We start from the raw sequence: 19,797 nt of genomic DNA, 5'->3' as shown, positions 1-19,797 counted from the left end.
CCCCCCTACAAAATATCCCGGATGCTCAGGGACCCTCAAACTCCTCAACCACACATATCAGTCAGCGACTGCTTTCTATCCAGCGTGATTTAAACTTCATTCATTCATTCATTCAAATATCCACCTGCCAGGCCCTGTGGACCACCCTATGAAGAAGACAGTCCTTGTCCTCATGAAATTTGCATTCGAGTAGAAGAGGTGGACAGTAAACAAAGAAATGCATAGAGAACAGAACATGAGGGAGTGATGAGGTCTGAAAAGAAAACCACAGCAGAGCTCACGTGATGGGAGGGATGTGTGGGGAGGGGAGGGAAGACCTCTCTCGGGGACCCTCCCCAGGGAGGCCAGGAGGAGGCCACGGAAGGCTTGTGTTTTATTCTGAGAAGGGAAGGTTTGTGCAGGGGAATGCTGGGATTTCCTCGCATCATGAAAAGATTCACTCTGATTACTGATGGAGAAGATGCTGTCGAGGGGCAAGAATGGGAAAGGGAGACCAGCAGTCGATCGGCTCTGGGACTAGCGAGCCGATGGGCACTGGATGCCTCCAACCAGCCCAGACTCTGGGCCAGGACTGGCCCTCAGCCCAGCCCAGCCCAGCCCAGCCCTCCGTAGCTTGCAAGGCTTGCTGTCCGTGTGTTCCAGCAATCATCACCTGGACTTCGGACGCCAGAAACAAGGGACAAGCGCGCCTCTAGAACGGGAGGGGGAAGCCGCTGAACGCACTCACCTTTGGCTCTGTGATCTTCCTCCTTGGGGCACTTGCCGCCTTCCCACCATTTACGCTTCAGAATTTCGAGGCGGTTGTTCTCCTGCAGCTGGAGAATGGCCAGGTCGAACTCATCCCGGAAAACCGAACCTGTGGGGTCACAGGAGAGCCCAGAACACAGGGCGTGAGTGCCCTCTCAGGCATCACTCTGCTCCTTTCCCCAGTAGACCTCCTCACCAGTTTCCCCACCTAACATCAGGAGAAGAGAAACAGAGGTGGCGGGGGTCCCTGCAGGAGCATGGCTCTCCCCTCTGCTTGTTCTGAGGAGCCTCCGTGCAGAGGAGGGAGTTCTGGCTTCATGCAGGGCACTTGGGCCTTCCTACTTTCCTTCTCTCTATGCTGACTGGTCTGTTCAGCCCATGGCCAAGAGCCCAGTGTGGGTCAAGTTGAAGCTTTTCAGACAGCATTGTGGCCCTACTCACCCACCACTTTCTACTAAGGTTACCCAGCCTGCCCACTGACACTCAGGAAGCTGGCTGCAAGGCATCCCGTCTGCCTCCTCCAGGTGGAAAATCTGTGCCATAAACCTCTCCCTTGGTCAGTTGTCTTCTATTTTATCTAAATTAATTTCTCAGGCACTTGCAACTCTTGCCACATTACCCCTGACAACTGTTTACCCAGAGCAGCCTCCAGTGAGAGAAGCATCACCCCAGAGTGTGACGGAAGCCACCTCTCATCTGTGTGCAGAATCCGGTCACCAGCCACCCCAAACTTCCCACCTGCCTGCTGAGGGGCCGACAACCCTCCGTCCCCATCCATCACTCTGTGCACACCGCTCCTCCCTCTGTCCTCAAACAGAAGGCTTCTGTTCAGTGCAATTCCTTTTTAATTTTTCTAATGGAATATGGTCAAGGAGCTTTGGTTCTGGAATTTGGCTTTAATCACAAAAATAGGCTTAAATGAGACCGTGGAAAGCTCAATGTCCCAGCACAAGCTGAGGCCGGAGATCATAGAGAAAAGGCTGCCAAGAGGCTGGAAACCAACTAAGCTGCTCAGTTTTCTTGCTCAAGCTCTGTGAAGGCCTGATGTGGACAGAGGCCTCGGGGCGGGGGGTGGTGGGGGAGGCTATGATGAAGGATGGAGGCAAAAGCTCAGAACAAGTAGATTTGTGCTCTCAAACCGTCACAGGCACGGGAATGACCTGGGGATCTGACTGACCCGCCGACTCTCATTCTGTGGGCCTGGGGTGGGGCCTGAGATTGCGCATTTCTAACAAGCTCCAAGGGGATGCCCCGCTGCTGGGCCACAGACCGCGCTTTGACAGGCAAGGAACTAGATCAGCTCCCAGATCTCTTTGGACTCTGACAGCCCATGACACCACAGATGGAACCTTCCCTACTGGAGATACAACCACGCTTGGGCGGGTGAACCCCAAGCCCGCAGCACAGAACATGTCTATGCAACTTATGTGGGCCCATGTATAGTAGGTACTTAATACACTCGTGCAGTGGATGGCTACTCGAACTAACAGATGGTGCTAGGTGGTGAGACTAATGAACATTCCAGGTTTACAGACGACTGTCCAGCCCAGCCAGGCATTTCTAGCATTTCCAACCCAACCTCAGTGGCACACCAGGGGCCTTGAGAAAGGATTATTCTGTTTATTCCACATTTGCCTACTTTGCTCCTAAACCACTTGACTAACTGTCCATCTCATTCCTTGTACTGTTTCTCTTCATTTCCCTCGGTCCCACCACATTGCTTATTCTCTGGTTATGCCCTTACCTCCCGCATAAGAATGACACACATGCTTTCTTGGACGTGACCTCAACTCAGATAAATTCTGGCTCATCAGTGGGTGGTGCGGTGCCCTTCTCAGCCTGATCTGAGAACCCGGACAAGCCCGTACCTCACTTCCCCACCTATCCTGTCTTGTCGAGCTGGTGGGACCCCTCTGGCAACATGGTCCAGTAAGTGAAGCACTGAATTTGCAGACAGGCTCAAACCCAGCTCCTCTACTGACTGTGTGACCTTGGACAAGAAACTTGCCAGCTCTGAATCTCAGTCCTCTCCTCTAGAGTGGGAAGGACCACATCTAACTCACAGGTGGGATGACATGTGAAAATAGCATCACGGTAGGGGCGCTTGGGTGGCTCAGTCGGTTAAGCATCCGACTTCGGCTCAGGTCATGATTTCAAGGTTTGTGAGTTCAAGTCCCGCATCGGGCTCTGTGCTGACAACTCAAGAGCCTGGAGCCTGCTTTAGATTCTGTGTCTCCCTCAATCTCTGCCCCTGTCCTGCTCACACTCTGTCTCTGTCTCTCAAGAAGTCAATAAACATTAAAAAAAATAATAAAAATAAATAAAAAGAAAAAAAAGAAAATAGCATCACGTCAGACATAGAATAAATGCGTTTCCTTCCCTTTTTCCTTCGTCATTGATAAAAATTTCTAGAGTTGGTCCGCTTTAGGTCAACTCTCTAATAGGTGTGTTCCATGAAAACTTTGGAAGCATTTGACATTACAGTTAAATTTCTTAAATTGCTGGAGTATCATCAAGGTGCATCTCACATTTGTTTTGCGGTTTACTCCACCATCTTGAAATAAAATGTAAGCCAATACATTTCTCAAAGGGGCCCATAATTTGCATATTAATGAACATCAATGAAATATGATGGTAAGAAGGGAATACGTGGGTTTTCAAGCGCCCCGAGTGAGGCGTCTAGTTTATAGAATTCGTAGCATCAGAATTCACAGAGTTCGAAGATGAACCGTATCATTGCCTACGGTCACTGGTGTGGTTTCTGATCGGTGTTTAAGGAGTCATCTGCTTTTATCAAATAACACAAGGGACTATGGAAAAAATGGGGAGGGCACCAGTGTTCCTCCTGAACAGGCTAAGTATGAGACACTGTAGTAAGGCACCTGACTGGATTATTAGGCTTATCCTTCAGTTGCCCCAATTTACAGAATAACTGAGATTCAGAGAGCTTAAATAACCTATCTTGAGGTCCCACAGGCCGGAGCCAGGTGCATTCCCAGGTCTGCCTGACTCCAAAACCATGCTTTTCACACTCCACAGGTATATAGTGAAGCCTACAGAGTTCTGAGTTAGGTAAAGATCAAGAGAAGGCATGTGTAAGGTAACAGCAAAGTTGTGTATACTGTATATTGATCTCCCCACATTGGTCTGATGGCCTCAGTTCCTGCCTTTCCCCCTGCTGCCTTGTACAGGACAACCTCCTATAAGAAGAGTGTTGGGCGAGGACAGCCCTATACGGCATGGCTCTCAGTGGTTGGGTGGGGGAAGGGTCCATGTCCCAAGCATCTGGGGAACATTTTCAGATTCCCTCTTCAATCCAAAAAGCCGGTCAACGTGTTCCCTCTCATCTTCCGGTTGAGGTACTATCAAGGCATGAATATCCTTTAGAAAGCACAGCTGGGATACCTTTCTGGAAGCCAAACATCCCTACCTTGGTATAAAACACCGGAAGGTACACAGCTAAATACAGAGTTCCACTACCTATTCTCAATTACCTACGCTGATTTGGAGTAGATGGGTCCACGAGACCCACAAATGAATTGAAAGCTACCCCATCAATCATGTCAGTCTCCTTCTGTAATAAGCCTTTCACCAGGGACACTAGCAACAAAATTCATGGAGCTTTGCCATTTCTTCCTTCTCCTTCCCACTGCTAGTAGAGAGACCCTCAAAAGGGATATGGCCAAAGGGCGGGAAGCAGGAGGAGGGAGAACAAAAGCCCTAAAGAGTCCACCGAGGGCATCAACCTGCCCTTTAGTAATTAATCAACTACTAACAAACCGATGGCTAGCCCTTCGATAACTAAAGATTGAGAACTGATCACTGATTAGTGGAAGTATGGGGGTTTGCTTATTATTTTTTTAACCTGGAAAATGCCCACCTAAAGTCCCTGTTAAGTGGTTCTAGAACGGGGTTGTCAAATTCAATGTTGCATTCAGTGGTCCTAGCTACTCTGACCCTGCCTGGATGGAGCCACCCAAAGAGGCTGGTCCTCTCCCGCATACCGACTGGCATGCCAATCCCATAGCCCTTGGTGTCCAGCAGGCCCCCAATCTGAGTGAGGTTGCAGTTTCGCTGCCGGTAGTACTCATTCATGGTAGATTCCAGAAGGAAGGCGTAGTTGGAATTCAACACCCTGGCGATCCCCTCCTCTGTGCTCTTCACAAACACGCTTGGCTGCTTAGAATACATGTAATTCCACATGCGCTGGTAGGTCTGATAGCGGGAATTCTGGGAAAAGAACACACGGAAGCAGGCTTAGGAAAAGAGGAAGGAAATGTTTTCCTAATGGGCACGTTGTCAGCGTGGAGCCTGATGTGGGGCTCGCGCTCACAGACTGTGAGATCATGACCTGAGCCAAAATCCAGAGTTGGACGCTTGACCACCTGAGCCACCCAGTCACCCCAGGAAATGGTGGTTTTAAAAGGGAGGGAATCAAAGTAGACCTTAAAATCCTGGCCCCTCTATTACTCAACCCCCTCATTATATTCAATAATCTTTTCCCTTTTCATCTCTCAACTGCCACCGCATCACGGCAGGAGGCGGGGATTGTGCCTACGATAAACTTTTACAGAAAAGCAAGGAAAGAACAGGGTCCTAAGGCACTATAAACTCTGTCTACTGGTTTGATCATTGGTTTTGCCCCATCTACCCTTGAGAGGTCTACCACTGCCAACCTCCATGTTCTGACAGAATTAAGAACGGAAATTCTGGAACTATCCTTTGCTGTCCTTCAGGCTGGAGGTGGTGGATTCAGGTTCATCAGGACGTCTAAAGACACCATCTGAAGGAAGAGTGCCGGCTATTTTCTGTTGATCCTAAACCAACTTGTCGATCACATATCCAGCACCGGCTTCTCTCTTACAAATAAGAACAAGGCCGAGAGAATTCTGGGGGTCTATCCACACCTGGGTTTGCACGATGCCTTCAGTGGTTATGGGGCCAAGAGACACTGAGACTGTCTAGGAAACAGAAAACTGAAGGCCTTGGATCTGTGTCCTGTGACAATGGACTTCTTGGGCGGTAGGTTGGTTAGACACCTATTAACTGCAGGGTAAGTCTGCTTTCTTAGAGATCCCGAAGCATATGAAAACTGCCCCTCTTGTCTGGCCCAGATCTGCCAGTCTTGGTGATCAGTCACTTGGTTTGTTGGCTAATACACAACTGCGGCAAGGTCTTCTCCAGAGCCTTGCAAGGAAACCTCAAAGCCAACAGGGTCCCGATCTGACACCTGTCTAGTTTGGGATATGTGCAATCAGTTCATACTCATCTTCGTGTTCCTTATACTTCAGACATTTGTGTAGTGTTCTAAACTTGCTTTATGTAAGTACTGCCGATAAAATTTAACCCACTTAACCAAACTTAAATGTATACATTAGCCTCAACCTATGCAGTAGTAGAAATAAAAGTACAGGTTAGATTCGCTGCATTTACGTGTATTTTTCTAATCGCCACTAAAACAAATACGAAACTATTGCCATTCAAAGATAGTTTCAACACGTCATGCTTAAAAGCATCTCGACTCCCACTAACGGTTCTTGCACAACACTTTGGGAGGCTGAAATTAACCCCAAAGTGCTTTGGGGACCTCATTCCAGGGGTATTTTGCAGAAGGGGGGGGGGAAACAAGCCCCAAGTGAATCTGCAGACTAGATGTTCAAAAGAGATAATGAGATGAGGATTGATGTTTTCATCTGCAGAGGACAAACATCTCAACTTTATCCTGCCCAATTCCCCATGTCGGTGAGCAACCAAATGGGTTTACTTGGAAGAAGGTCATGCTGGAGCCTCCGTGAATTGTGCCATACTCAATGGCGGTCTGGTCAGCCAGGTCATCCACTGACTCAATGGGCACATCCATGCGTTGCACAGTCAGGAAGGCTGCTAGGTTGGCCGTGTAGGATGAGATGATGATCAGCGTGAATGCCCACCTATGTAGGAAAAGACCAGGAAGTCATCATTGCCCAGGCACGCCCAGGAGTCTTAGCCCCCGTTCCCAGTCCTGCTGCGACATAGGGGAGACCAGGTGTCCCTCTTTGGAAGGAGCTCCCAGCTCAGTCGGTGGGGGAAGAGAAAGGAGGCAGGGCATATGATGTCAACAGAAATGAATCGGGTGTGTGAGGTTGCTTGGGAGACCATTAATTTTTTTTTTTCTTGTTTCCAAAAGGAGGTGGTTCTTGGGTTGCTATTCAAAAGAGGTGTGTCCATGCACATGAGACCGTCCGGAAGACCGTGAGAAATGAGATAGGGAATGAGCTAAGGGTGCTGGCTCTGGGGGCTCTGTTTAGAACCCGAGCTGGGTCGGCTGCCCTTGTCCTCTCATGATGCGGTCCACCATCAGATGAGCATCAACCGTGTACTGAGCACCTGCCCTGAGCCACAGACACGATCTCATGTAACCCCTGCAACGAAGGGAGGCAAAATTCTTATCCCAATTTTGCTGATGAGAAACTTGCCAAGTAACACAATGATACATCCATATTTTAAAACCAGTCCTACAAAACCAGAAACCCTTTGAGATTAACTGGTGACAGGCACCTTTGAAGTGCTAAGAAGCTGGAATTAGAAACTACCCTTACAATGGGCAAGCTATTTCAAAACAGAAGAGTGTTTTATCGGGTAGAGCAAACTCATTTAAAATTAGAATAATTTTGCAAGTCAGGCGGTATACATGTTAAAGGCGTTAAAACTAGTTTGTTCACTTAAGTAGGTTAAATAAGCCCTCTGCCATCTGGTCAGCAGTGTGGATCTGCATCCCAATCCATTTGTTTATGGGAATTCAAAGACATATCCAAGCACAAGTGAGGCTGGATAATCACAAATTCGGAATTAGTGGAGTCTGAATTAATGAGGCTTTAGTCATTATGAAGACATTGGCAACTAAAGCGTAGCGTTTGCCACAGGATTCAGAGGCCAGCAGCTTCCAGGAGACTTTTAAGAGTGGGAAGTCCCATTGTCTCCTTGGCCTCTGTGTCCAAGGACCCCTGCTGGCGGCCTCCCAGATGTGAAGTGACAGGGGCATCTACCGACTCAATGGGTGCATCCGTATGCCAGACCGCCAGTGAGGTGAGCTGGTTTAGTTCTGGCCTTGTTCCCCTCCCCCTGTGAGACCTTAGGGGAAAAGCCACATTCCTCCTCTGAGCTTGCCCGCTCAGGGAGAATAACGCCTGCTCTGCGTGTCTTTGGAGAACTGTGAGATCAAACGATTGGTGACTAATAATCTGTAAAGGACCAGATGAATGTGAGATACAGAGAAATGCAGGGATAGACCGTTACGCTGAACATGGGATGACGACCATCTGGTCAACTTCCCTATTTGTGACCTATAAGTGCCCGGTGTCCATCCATTCCTAAGACCTGCCTTCCTTGCTGCTGCCTCAGCTCATACACGCTGCTGGAAGTTCTTTCTCGTGACCATCCCCCAGAGGAGGCCAGGGAGGTGGGGTGATCCATCCCTCGGTGGAGGCTAGCATTCTGAAGCTGTTTGTGCCCTGGCTAGTGCCGTGAGTTAGTGAGCCCTGGGTGTGGCCTTGACCTCAGAGTTGGCTGGGGAAGTTCCCTCAGCCCCACGGCTACACTCCAGCGTCTGTTCCACCCTGGATGGCCATGTGTCTCTTTATGCCACTGGTCACAAGGGAATGGGTCAGAGAACAAAGTAGCTCAGGGCAAGCCTATCTTCTCTGCTGAGGAAGCAAATCACACACTCTCTCCAGAGGGGTCAGGGGAGCCCCACTCCCTTGTGAAAGGGGCATCACTGGTTGCAAAGTTGGCATTCTTGTTAGCAACGTGGTATTTTCCGTCACTTGCTCTGGGCGAGGACTCTAAGGGAGGTGGCGATGGCCCTGTCTTCTGACCTCACACTCCTGCAGGGAGGTGACCAAACTGAGACCTTGATTTGATAACTCAGAACTCCGAGAGGCGGAGGGGCTCCCTAACAACTCAGGCACCCCCCCCTTCCCACACACCCTCAGGAGTGGCGTAATGGAGCTCCCCTAGGACGGCTATTTAAAGTACTGGCGACCCTGTGGGCCAGGGCGGCACAGCCTGCAAGACTAGTGGCCCTCCCAAGCGCTCAGGCAGACGTTGTCTGCAGGAGGGAAGTCCTGGGGGTCAGGGATCTGACAGGTGGATGAACCTGACAATGGGGCCCTACGTGCAGTGCATGGGAACACCCCCCTCTGGAAGGCAAAGCCCCAGGTAGAAAGAGATCAGAGTCTGCAGCTGACTTCTGCAGGGCTTCTGTCCAGATTTCCAGGATTTTGAGGGAACTCCGTGATTTTCCCTGCCAAGACCGTCCCTTTTTCCCGGTGGAAAGTTAAACCGGGTTGTCCCAGTTGATCCACTTGGTGATTTCTGGGCACAATGTGGGAACGGGTGAGCACCTTGCCCAGATGTTTTAAATCCTACTGTATTCATCATTTAGCAGAGAAAACAAAAGTCCCAGCTGCGTTTTCACCTCTCCATCAGCTCTAGTCCAGTGGTTCTGGTAAATGTCCAGACACTGGTGTCCAAGGGTGAAAATGCCACTTTTCCTTTGGTTTACACAGGCTGAGAAGGAGGGGAGAGAACCAGGGTTGGAAGTCCTATAGGCTGTGACAGCCAAACCTGACAGCGGGTTTTTACGTGAGGGTGGGGACTGGTACTCTGCAAATGTGCCTCTCTGTGCTACACGCACACACGCGCGCGCACACACACACACACACACACACACACACACACACATATATGTATGTCTGTTTCATTCCCCCCCATAATGCTCAAATAGCAACTATGAGTCCACACATTTATGTATCATTTTCAAGTTTGCAAATTGCATTTCCATGCATCGAATCATTCGACCGTATTCTTTTCGCCCTGAACGAGCCAAGAGGAGAAGGGAGTTTCAAGCTGAGGCTGGCGGACTGCCCATGTGGACGGCTCCTGAGGTCCTGTCCGGCTCTGAGCCACTAAGAATTTGCCTTTCCCCACACCTGCCGAGGTGGACAGGTCAGGCAAGGCCCCAGAGCCGGGCGCAGAGGGACAAAGTTGGAGAAAGCTGGTAGAGGAGGAGAGATGTGACAGCCAGGTTTGAATTCTTCCAGCAGCCAAGTCCTGTTTCACACTCACATTTGCATAAATCTGCATATGCCTTGGCAGGCCCAGCCACCCAACCTCAGGTCATTTTCAGGTCAGCAAGTTACAATCGCTTTGCCTTGGGCCTTACAAGGTTGTTTTCTGCATCTCCTTTCCTGCCCTGGCTCCCCTCTGTATCCAGACCTCTGAGGCAGAGGGAAAGAGGAACCAGATAAGATGGCACAAAGTGTGCCCAACCCGGTGCTCCCGGGCCTTTTGAGCTGGCGGAATGCAACCCAGCTCCCTGCTAATCTGTTTTGAAAGGCAGAGCTCTCTGTGAGGTTCCTGCCTACCCGCAGCCAGAGCAGGGCTTATCTGACGACTCCCTTGGTGTCCCCACCCCACTGGGCCTGGCCCCTTCTCTGCCCCGGATCTTACCAGACGCCACTGACACAGCGGGTGGATAAGGCTCGGGGGGCGATGGTGGACCCCTGCTGCATGAATCCCCCAACGGGAAACCAGAGGCTGTTGCCAAGGGAGTACTGATTCACCAGGAGGTTGCACCGGCCTTGGGCACAGGGGTGTGGGCTGTACCACTCGTAGGGGGTCAACCTGTGGGAGAAAAGGAACATAGACTAGTGCCACGGAGGGTGGGCATGATGGAAAGTGCTGGAGTCAGTGGGAGCGGCTCTCCCTTCTGGCCTCGCCTCTGTGCTTCGGGACCTGGCCTGTGGCCTTGGGTAAGCCACTTCCCTCTGCTGGACTTGGATTTTCCCAACCCCCCAATTGAGGGGGTTGGAGTATGTTGGCAGTTTTCAAACTGTTTTTCTTTCATCAAAAAAAAAAAAATGTTTTTTTTTTTCCCAAATAAATTATGATGTGGAACTCCAAACCTAGAATAAAGTGACTGGAAGCTGGGAGTGTCAGGGGTGGACAGCGGGGAAGCTCCGTTTTCTGCACCCCCTAGTCCCCAAAGTGGTCCCAGAGGGATCCCAGGGCCCCACAGAGCCAGTTAGAAAACTCTCAGCCTAGGGGCGCCTGGGTGGCTCAGTTAGTTAAGCGGCCGACTTCGGCTCAGGTCATGATCTCATGGTCCGTGAGTTCGAGCCCCGCGTTGGGCTCTGTGCTGACAGCTCAGAGCCTGGAGCCTGTTTCGGATTCTGTGTCTCCCTCTCTCTGACCCTCTCCCGTTCATGCTCTGTCTCTCTCTGTCTCAAAAATAAATAAACGTTAAAAAAAAAAATTAAAAAAAAAAAAGAAGACTCTCAGCCTAGAACAGCGGTTCTTGAACTTTAGCCTACATTGGAATCACCAAGAAGGCTTGTTAAAACACAGACTGCTGGGGGCGCCTGGGTGGCTCAGTTGGTTGAGAGTCCGGCTTCGGCTCAGGTCAGGATCTCGCGGTCTGTGAGTTCGAGCCCCGCATCGGGCTCTGTGCTGACAGCTCAGAGCCTGGAGCCTGCTTCGGATTCTGCGTCCCCCTCTCTCTTTGCCCCTCCCCCACTCATGCTCTGTCTCTGTCTCAGAAATAAACAAACATTAAAAAAAAATTTAAAAACAAAAACAAACAAACACAGACTGCTGGGCTGGGCCCCTGATGCTCCTGATTCAGTAAGTCTGGGTGAGGCCTAAGAATATGCAAGTTCTTCCGTGATGTAGATGCCACTGGTCCAGGGACCACGCTGAGAAACACTGGCCTAGACCGTCCCTTGGGCCGAGGGTCTCCACCCTGTTTCTGTTTCAGACTCACCTGGGGGCGTTGAAAGAAATGTCAAAGACGAGATTCTGCTCCCAGAGGTTCTGATTTACTTTGTCCAGGTGGAGCCTGAGCATCAGGATTTTTTAAAGCCCCCCCAGGTCAGTGGGATGGGCACACGGGGTTGAGAAGGGCTGCTCTAAGCTCCCTGCCCCCACCTTCCCTCCCTGATGCCCAGAACACCCCGTCTTCCCGCCCACCAGACGCACGCCTTCCCTCCTCTGCTCAGTGGCCCTGGCCGGTCGCCCACGCAAAGCATCCCGGCTCTGAAGAGAGAGATGTGTCTGGGCGTGTGCCGAGCAGGGCAGGCACTGTGTGCTCACAGGGTACTATTCGCATCACTGGTCTTCCTGTCCCTCCCCCAGCCTCGTCGGCACTCACTCTACAGTGGCTCGCCCACATTTCCACTGCCGCCTCTTGTTCCTGAATATGATGCCAGCGTGTCATCGTTGGCCCGCGTCCTGACATGTGCTCCTTCTCTCTGTGGCCTACGGAGCTGGCTTGCGCTCGGTGGTTCCCAAGCCTACAGGCCACTGGAAGTGAGCTCCAAAAATACAGATTCCCCGGCCCCGGCCCTAGAGGTGCTGAGATGACCGGACCTGGGAATCAAACTTTTTAAAAGCTCCCTGTCTGACTCGGATATCAGCTGGCTTGGGAACGGCTGCCTTAGACCAGTGGTTTCCAAACATTTCTTTTCACCTCTAAAATCTTACCCAGCAGTACAATAGCTCAAGAGATAAAAGCGGAACTGGTTTGGATGAAGAGGAGTTGAGGCTCCAGAGCTCAGGCTTCTTCTCACCTCCAGAGTCTCTGGTGCCTCCCAAGAGCCTTCCTGCCCTATGGAACCCTATTTGAAAACCAGTACCTACCTCAGGTCGGTAAATTATCCTATGTTCGTGTACATACACACACACACACACACACACACACACACACACACACACAAAGTGGTATAATCAGACCTTTAGTACATTTTTTTGGTTAATCTTTTTGTTAATGCTGGATCCTGGGGGTAGTGAGTGAGAGTGTGTGTGTGTGTGTGTGTGTGTGTGTGTGTGTGTGTACGCGTGTGTGCGTGCCGCGTCTAGGGCAGGGAAAAAGGGTTGTTGAAGCCCCTGGGGCTGGTTGAAAAGCTTTAGGCTGCAGTGGGCATGGTGAAGCGGGTTTATATGTCTGTATATCTAGGAACCAAGCCATAAGACTATTTCCAGGGCCTTCGGGGTCCCTCGAGAGCTGTGGCTGTCTACCCGCGGGGGCTCAATCGAAGGGGGCAAGAGTGGGTTTCAGAGAGGTGGAGCCAGGGCTCAGGCAGACAGCTTCCTAAAAGCTGCAGCACACAGTGCGGTGGAGAGGAGAGAGAAAGTGTCACGCAGTGTGCCAACCTCCTGCGTGTCTCGTCCGTTGTCACTGACAACAGATCCTTGATAGTGGCAATGCCTACAGGCCCAAGGGGGTAGATGAGTGGTACACAGCAGCCTTTGAAGACTACTGGCTTGTAAGCAAGGCCTTCCTCTGTCTGGCTGGATCTCACGGGTTCAGGATGACTTTCCTCAACTTGGCTTTGATCTCCACTGGAAGAGGCACAGGCTGGGTGATAGAATACTCCCTGGGCAGGCTGGGGGCTGCCCTGGGGGTTAAGCACTCCGCTGCCCCTTGGGGCTCCGTGTTCCAGCTGGAGAGAGCACATGCTCTCTCTGAGCCACTGAGCAGACATGCCCTTGGGGAAGACCCTGCCAGGCAGAGTTGGGACATACGCTAGAATCATCTGGCCCCGCCACTGTGGCCCCGAGGCAAAGGAGACTGCTATGGAGGCAGCTGGAACAGACACTGCCAGTTCCCTTGAAGCTCATTGTGTGGTTCTCTGCTCCTGGGTAACAGCCCTTTCTGGTCCCCCACTATGGTCAGCTGAGCACTGAGCAGGGAGCTGGGATTCTGAATGAGTGACCTGTGAACCCCAAGGGCTTGTTCTGTTTCCAGATAGGTAAGCTGGCTCTCCTGAAGCCCAGGCTGACCCAACGGCCCAGCCCCAGAGAGAAACAACCCTCTCTGTGCACATTCATGGGCGGCCTTAGCCATGGGATGCTCTCAGGTTCTTCTGTAGGCCCAGGGATAGTTTCTATTTCTAGCGAGAGGGGAGGGATTAATTGTCGCCAACCCCTGATCTGGACCAATGGTCTCAACTCAACACAACTTGCGAATGCCTCTCTCCAACCCGTCCTCCTGTCGTGTACCACCCTCCATGGCTCCCATTCACCAAGGCAGCTGTGTTTTCACTGGCAGATCCAGGCTAGGGGATGCGCCAGACCCTCTCCAGAGGGAACCTCCTCCTTCGCCCATGCCACGAGGCCTCTGGTCCCCTCACTCTGGATTCACAGGCTCTGTTTCTTGTCACTTAGCACTCTGCAGCAGATCCTGGCGAGGTCTGATGCCAGGACAGCCGAATGCATAGTGATCAATCCTGTCTCCCTCCTCCCCACCACTCTCTCTCCCCAAGCCCCCCCCCCCCAAGCAGGGGGCCCAGAGATGGGAGGGAAGAGGAAGGGGAAGAGGAGGGATGCAGAAGCAAATTCAGACAAGCTCACCTGTCTTCACCATGCAACTTGGGGAACATGTGCACGTAGGTGGGGGAACGGGTAGTGCCAGGTGGACAGCAGGGCAGAGGGCAGGTGGGGTCCTGAGTCCCTCTCCTACCCCCTCCAGTGTGGTGCCAAGGTGTCCTGCTCCCCACCCCTCCCATGCAGTTCTCCGCAGCGGACGCGAGGTGGCGGTGTGAGGACAGGGACGGGGAGAGGAGCGTTACCGAGCCACCAGGAAGAGGACGCAGCTGACGGCCAGATAGGCTAGAAGCATGAAGAGCCAGACGCCTGGAGAAAATGGGTCCAGGAAGGAGAAATAGCCAGGTTTGCGCCCCTGGAAATGGAGACAAAACCAAGATTCACCATACACATTCAGTCAGGATGGCCCTTGGGCAGGGCAGGGCAGGGCAGGGCAGGGCGGAGGGTATGGGGAGTGGGGGTCTGGCCCCAGATGGCATTGCGTCGGGTTCTGGGTGACCGGTTTCAATGGCACTGGGACCCAAGGTGCAGAGGGGCTGCTCCAAGACCTATTCAGCCCTGACCTCAGCAGATGAAACAAAGGAACAGCTGGAGGCATGTCACTTCCTAGGTTGAGGAAGGCTTTGTGCTGGGCCAGTGGAACAGCGCTCAGCGCCCCCTACATACTGCCCTGTGTCCCCCCCGCCCCCGGGGACGGCATGGCGGGCTCAGGGGCACCTTAGAGCCACTGGTGTCTGCAGTGCTGGAGTACAACAGCACCCCTCTCGGACTCTCACGTCTTTCTCATGAGGATGCTAACGTGACAGGCCCCTTGATGTTTTTGTTTGCGGGCTGATCTCACACCGGGTGAGATTTCTCCCGTAAACCTCAGGACGGTGCCATGAGGCAGATTATTATGTTCATTTTACTAGCGAAGAAACCAAAAGCCAAGGGCAGTCAAGAGATGTGTCCAAGGTTACACAGCTGAGGAGTGGAAGAGTGGAGTCTCAAATGCACGCCTTCTGACACACAGCTCAGGGCTCTTAGCGTAATGCTGTGGGGAAATGTGGGCTGTCCCCAGCCCAGGGATGTGCCTGGCCAGAGTCAGAGGTGACAGCGGATGGAGCCAGGAACAGACACCTGGCCACCAAGCTCCCAGACATTTTTCTGGAGGACAGCAAACTGGAATGAGCTGTCTGCAGCTGTGTGGTCTTGGACGAGGGCACACCTTTCTCTGGTCTCGGTTGGAGGTACCTTAGATCAAAGGTGACACACCACAGACAGCCCTCCCCTAATCTGTCTACCCTGCAATGTTTACCTATTCTGTATCCGTTGCTAACATTACATGATTGGGAGATGTCATGTAAAAATCCAGGTTTCCGGCTTTTTCTTCCTTTGTTTTTTTTTCCAGCAAAATGGGGCTTTCTAGAAACACTGGGCCCACCTTGTCAACTGGCTGGAGCTCAGTGGTGGTTGCCCCCTCTACATATGGCCTGCTCTCTCCAGCTCGTCTTTCTCTCTGTCCTTCCATACTGCTGCGGCTTCTCTGGGCAAACAGACATGAATTCTAGTGCCCTGTCGCTCATGACTACTTCCTTCTGTGTCTCTCAATTGAGAAATACCCAGGGGGGAAAAATCCTTCATTGTTGCTTTCTGAATCTGAAACCCCATTAGATGCTCAGTGTCAGAAATCTATACCTGATTATATCACAACGAGTGAATCGAGAAAAATGACAGCACTATTTAAAGCTGCCATATTTGGTTATGGGTGATAAGGAATGACACACAGTCATGGGAAAAACTCCTGGAGACTCAAGTTATAAAACACAGAACACCACACAAACGAGGATCAAGACATAAACATAGCTCCACTGGAAATGTATCAGTCATGCTGGCAAGGGAACATCTGATTCTTCCTGCGATTGACTGACGCCAACCAAAAGAGCAAGGAGGGGGCAGTTATTTGAGATTTGGGTCTGGGCGTCTACCGCCTTGGTCGGGGCTGAGCCCAAGCTGTTTAGGTGATGCCAAAGAGAAGTACGTTCCTTGCAGGCTCTGAACACCTGCTATTGTTTTTTTTTTTCCTATGCGGATGCATCAGAACACTTCCTTCCCCGAAGACATCTGAGTTACTGGTGCTTGGGGGCAAATCAGGTGTTATATGCCACAGGCATTTCTTCCGAATAACAGCTTTTCCTTAACCCAGAGATATATGATGGTGATACTTTCCTTCTGGAGAACTCAAAATGTTTCGCGATGTTCCCTTGATTTCAATACCCGGTCCTCTCTATTGACAGATGGAAGAACTGAGACCCGGGGAGGTTAAGTGCCTTGCTCAAATCAGTGGCGATGCCTTCCATTTCTCCGGTGCTCGTTCGTCAAGCTGCGCCATAGAGATGCCACTTCTCTTTCGTTCAGATGGCAGCTGTACCGCGTCTCCCTCTTCCTCCTTTATCTTTGCAACTTGCTCCAATAAACTCCCTAATTAATCTCACGCCTGCTCCCCAATGCCAGCAGGATCCCAACCTACTCCATCTCAACCCCTGAAAGTGCGCTGACGCATTATTTATTTATACCCATCATCATTTATTTTGACTCTGTCATATTGATAGGCATTTGTATTGATTTATACCTGTCTCTGTTGACTGCGAGTTGGGCCGGTTGCTTCTGGGGGACGATAGCCACTTTGGAGGCAGATAACTGATTATATCCAGTCTATGCCCCAACCATCTAGGACAGGCCAAGCCCCACGGACGGAGCTGAAAATCAGATGGCACCAAAATTTAACTAGTTCCTTGACTTTTGTACCGTACTTCAGACTGACCACACCAGCGCCAGCATTCATGATGCTGTCTGATGGTGGGAAAGATTCAAGGGGCTGGTCACCAAATGATGGCAATCCCAGCATGGTAAGGCCCTTTGAATATTAGCACCGGACCTGCAAAGTGGCCCTAAACTCCCCTTGCATGTTGAAAATCCCTCTTATCGGGGCGCCTGGGTGGCTCAGTCGGTTAAGCATCCGACTTCAGCTCAGGTCATGATCTCACAGTCTGTGAGTTCGAGCCCTGCGTCGGGCTCTGTGCTGACAGCTCGGGGCCTGGAGCCTGCTTCGGATTCTGTGTCTCCCTCTCTCTCTCTGCCCCTCCCCTGTTCATGCTTGGTCTCTCTCTGTCTCAAAAACAAATAAAAACATTAAAAAAATAATTTTAAAAATAAAGAAAATCCCTCTTATCCACAAAAACAACCTGATGTGTGATACTGAATTCTATGCGTACTAGAAGAAATGAATTATAGTCAGAATGCTGCTGCTCTCCCAGGGTCCGGAGCCAGATGCGTAAGGACACCAGAGCCAGGTGACTCAGGACAGGCAGTGAATTGAGACACAGACTCTGGAGCTAGCTTGCCCAGGACTGAATCCCGGCTTTGCCACTTACAATCGAGTGACCCTGGACAGGTGACTTAACCTCTCTGGGCCTCCGTTTCCTCTTTTGTAGCATGAAGGTAACAATAAAACCTACCTCAGGGGGTGGTTTTGAGAGCTAGATGAGTTAACACACAGTGAGGGCTACATACGTGTTGGCTTCCCTCTAATGGTAGCCATGAGGGAAGGGGGAGGGAGGAGGCAGTAAGTGACAAAGGATGGAACTTCTTTTTATATTGATTCTTGCTCAGCGGACAAGAAATCCCTTTTTCTGTCTTGTAGTGACACACGCTAAAGATGCTTGGGGGGAGAACGCCACGTGGCCACAGTCACTTTCCGTAACTCCTACTAGCATTCCTGTGTGTTATGATACACGAATCGTGAGGATTCGCCAGGGCTTTCCAGGGAAGCCATTAGCGCAATACCAGGCTCTCTTCTGGAAACATGGCTTTTAGAAGCCAGCGATTCCAACCTTTGGAACTCAGTTCCGCCTCAGCCTTTCCGCCAAAGTCACGGAGTGGGTCAGACGTGTGGCGGGTTCTTCCGTGTTTCTGGAAGGGCTGTGTATCCTAGTCACCGTTTCCTTAGCGGTGACATCACAGAAATTAGTGACGCTGACTCTCTTCCTGCCCCCTCTGCTCTCCCCATGCCCTCCATGTGGTTTTGCCAGTCTTTAGAACTAAATGGCAGCATATTCAGAGTCTTCTTTCAACTACTGGCCGTGGTCAGCGGTCAATAAAAACTCTTTAGGGCTGAAGCGATAAAAGAACAAAGTCTCCGTGTCTCCTGGAAGAGGCAGAAGAAGGTGATTTCCTCTTGTCCCACCCTGGGAACCCATGGACAGCTTTCCTCAGTGTGTCTGCAATGGGCTGCCTTGATCATAGTTGGGTCTACTATGCACTTCCCACCCCTGAAGCCAAGAAGAAAAAAAAAAAGCAAGCAATTCATCCCTCCTCACAAAACCTACCCACGTGGGTTTGCTGCCTATGTAACCCACATACTAGCTTATCTATTTTCACTCTGCTGATTGGAAGTCTAGTATGAGGAGACCTGAGTTCTAATCCTGGCACTGACCTTGACTTGCTGAGCGATTCTACACAAGCTGCTCAACATCTCTGGGTGCGATTTCCTTCTTCCAGAAGATGGGACCCAACAATCAACATGAAGGGGGAATGTGAGAATTACTACAGCAATGTTGATAAAACACCTTGAGCTTCTTGGGATAGGAACGCTCAATAAATAACCCAGATTAAAATGATCATATGCTCAGGAAACCATATTTCCATTATATGGGCTATCATGTTGCTTAGCTTTAAGGAACAGAACTCGATTCATTTTCTGTTTTCTTACAGCAGCGTATTAAGCAGTATTAGAAATGACTCACTGGTTTACTTAGTATTGTTCTCCATTTTTCTAGGCAGTCTTTCCAAAATGAAACCGACCTTCTTGAAAACATGGGTAATATATCCAGCGAAAACGCTGGGCATTAATTTAATGTTGGCATTTATTTCTCTCTCACTTTTTAATTACTGTTTTTTTTTTTGTTTTTTTTTTTTTTACTTTTCTTGACAGAGAAGACTCTAGCTAGGAGTTAAGGGAAAAGAACAGAGTATAAAACTTTCCCATTTGTTAATCAGAGGTAGAGCGGGACAGTACAGGGAGAAAACAGTAAAGTTACGTTTTCAAGGTAGTCCAAGGTGCTCTGGCTGGCTTGGGACACTATATAGGATAACAGAGTATGATATAGTATAGTATGGCATAGTATAGATAGTATCCTCAGATTAGAAAGGATTTTGAGGGTAGCCTAGGTGGCTCAGTTGGTTAAGTGTCTGACTCTTGATCTCAGGGTCATGAGCTCAGGCCCCTCACTGAGCTCCACACTGGACGTGGAGAACTTCCAAACACCCCCCCCCCTTTTTTTTTAATGTTCGTTTATTTTTGAGAGAGAGAGAGGGAGAGAGACAGAGCATGAGTGGGGAAGGGGCAGAGAGAGAGGGCAACACAGAATCCGAAGCAGGCTCCAGGCTCGGAGCTGTCAGCACAGAACTCCACATGGGGCTCGAACCCATGAACCGTGAGATCATGACCTGAGCCAAAGTCAGACGCTTAACCAACTGAGCCCCCCCGCCCAGGTGCCTCCCTCCTTTTTCTAAGTCGAAAAAGAAAGGATTTTGAAAATTCCGCTGACACAAGGCCTTGACGCAGAGAAATACACCCAACTATACCATAAAGATGGGTAGTTGGGAGTGTATGAACTTGCAGACCAGAAACTCGGTTCAATACAACTT

General features: G+C 50.6%; 1 protein-coding gene and 1 long non-coding RNA gene across 5 annotated transcripts in view; one reads left to right on the top strand and one right to left on the bottom strand.

Moving 5' to 3' along the window:
- Positions 1 to 19,797, bottom strand: part of GRIK4 (glutamate ionotropic receptor kainate type subunit 4) — a 352,218-nt gene that overhangs the window by 18,433 nt on the left and 313,988 nt on the right. For all 3 annotated transcript variants that reach the window (XM_042957687.1, XM_042957686.1, XM_007072913.2), the window contains 5 exons: positions 14,355 to 14,464; positions 10,237 to 10,410; positions 6,512 to 6,677; positions 4,752 to 4,977; positions 728 to 856 (listed from right to left, as the gene is read on the bottom strand). In XM_042957687.1, coding sequence (XP_042813621.1) covers positions 728 to 856; positions 4,752 to 4,977; positions 6,512 to 6,677; positions 10,237 to 10,410; positions 14,355 to 14,464 — 805 coding nt within the window. The remainder of the gene's footprint in view (positions 1 to 727; positions 857 to 4,751; positions 4,978 to 6,511; positions 6,678 to 10,236; positions 10,411 to 14,354; positions 14,465 to 19,797) is intronic.
- Positions 11,654 to 16,582, top strand: LOC122230998. Of its 2 annotated transcripts, none has more exons than XR_006208078.1 (3): positions 11,654 to 12,428; positions 14,296 to 14,454; positions 16,386 to 16,582. It is a non-coding gene; the product is annotated as an uncharacterized LOC122230998 (long non-coding RNA). The 2 variants fall into 2 exon arrangements; XR_006208079.1 differs by having other exon boundaries at positions 14,255 to 14,454.

This window comes from Panthera tigris, chromosome D1 (assembly GCF_018350195.1).
Source record: "Panthera tigris isolate Pti1 chromosome D1, P.tigris_Pti1_mat1.1, whole genome shotgun sequence".
NCBI lineage: Eukaryota > Metazoa > Chordata > Mammalia > Carnivora > Felidae > Panthera > Panthera tigris.
Note: the sequence above shows the minus strand (reverse complement) of the source record. Positions and strands in the feature narration are given on the sequence as shown.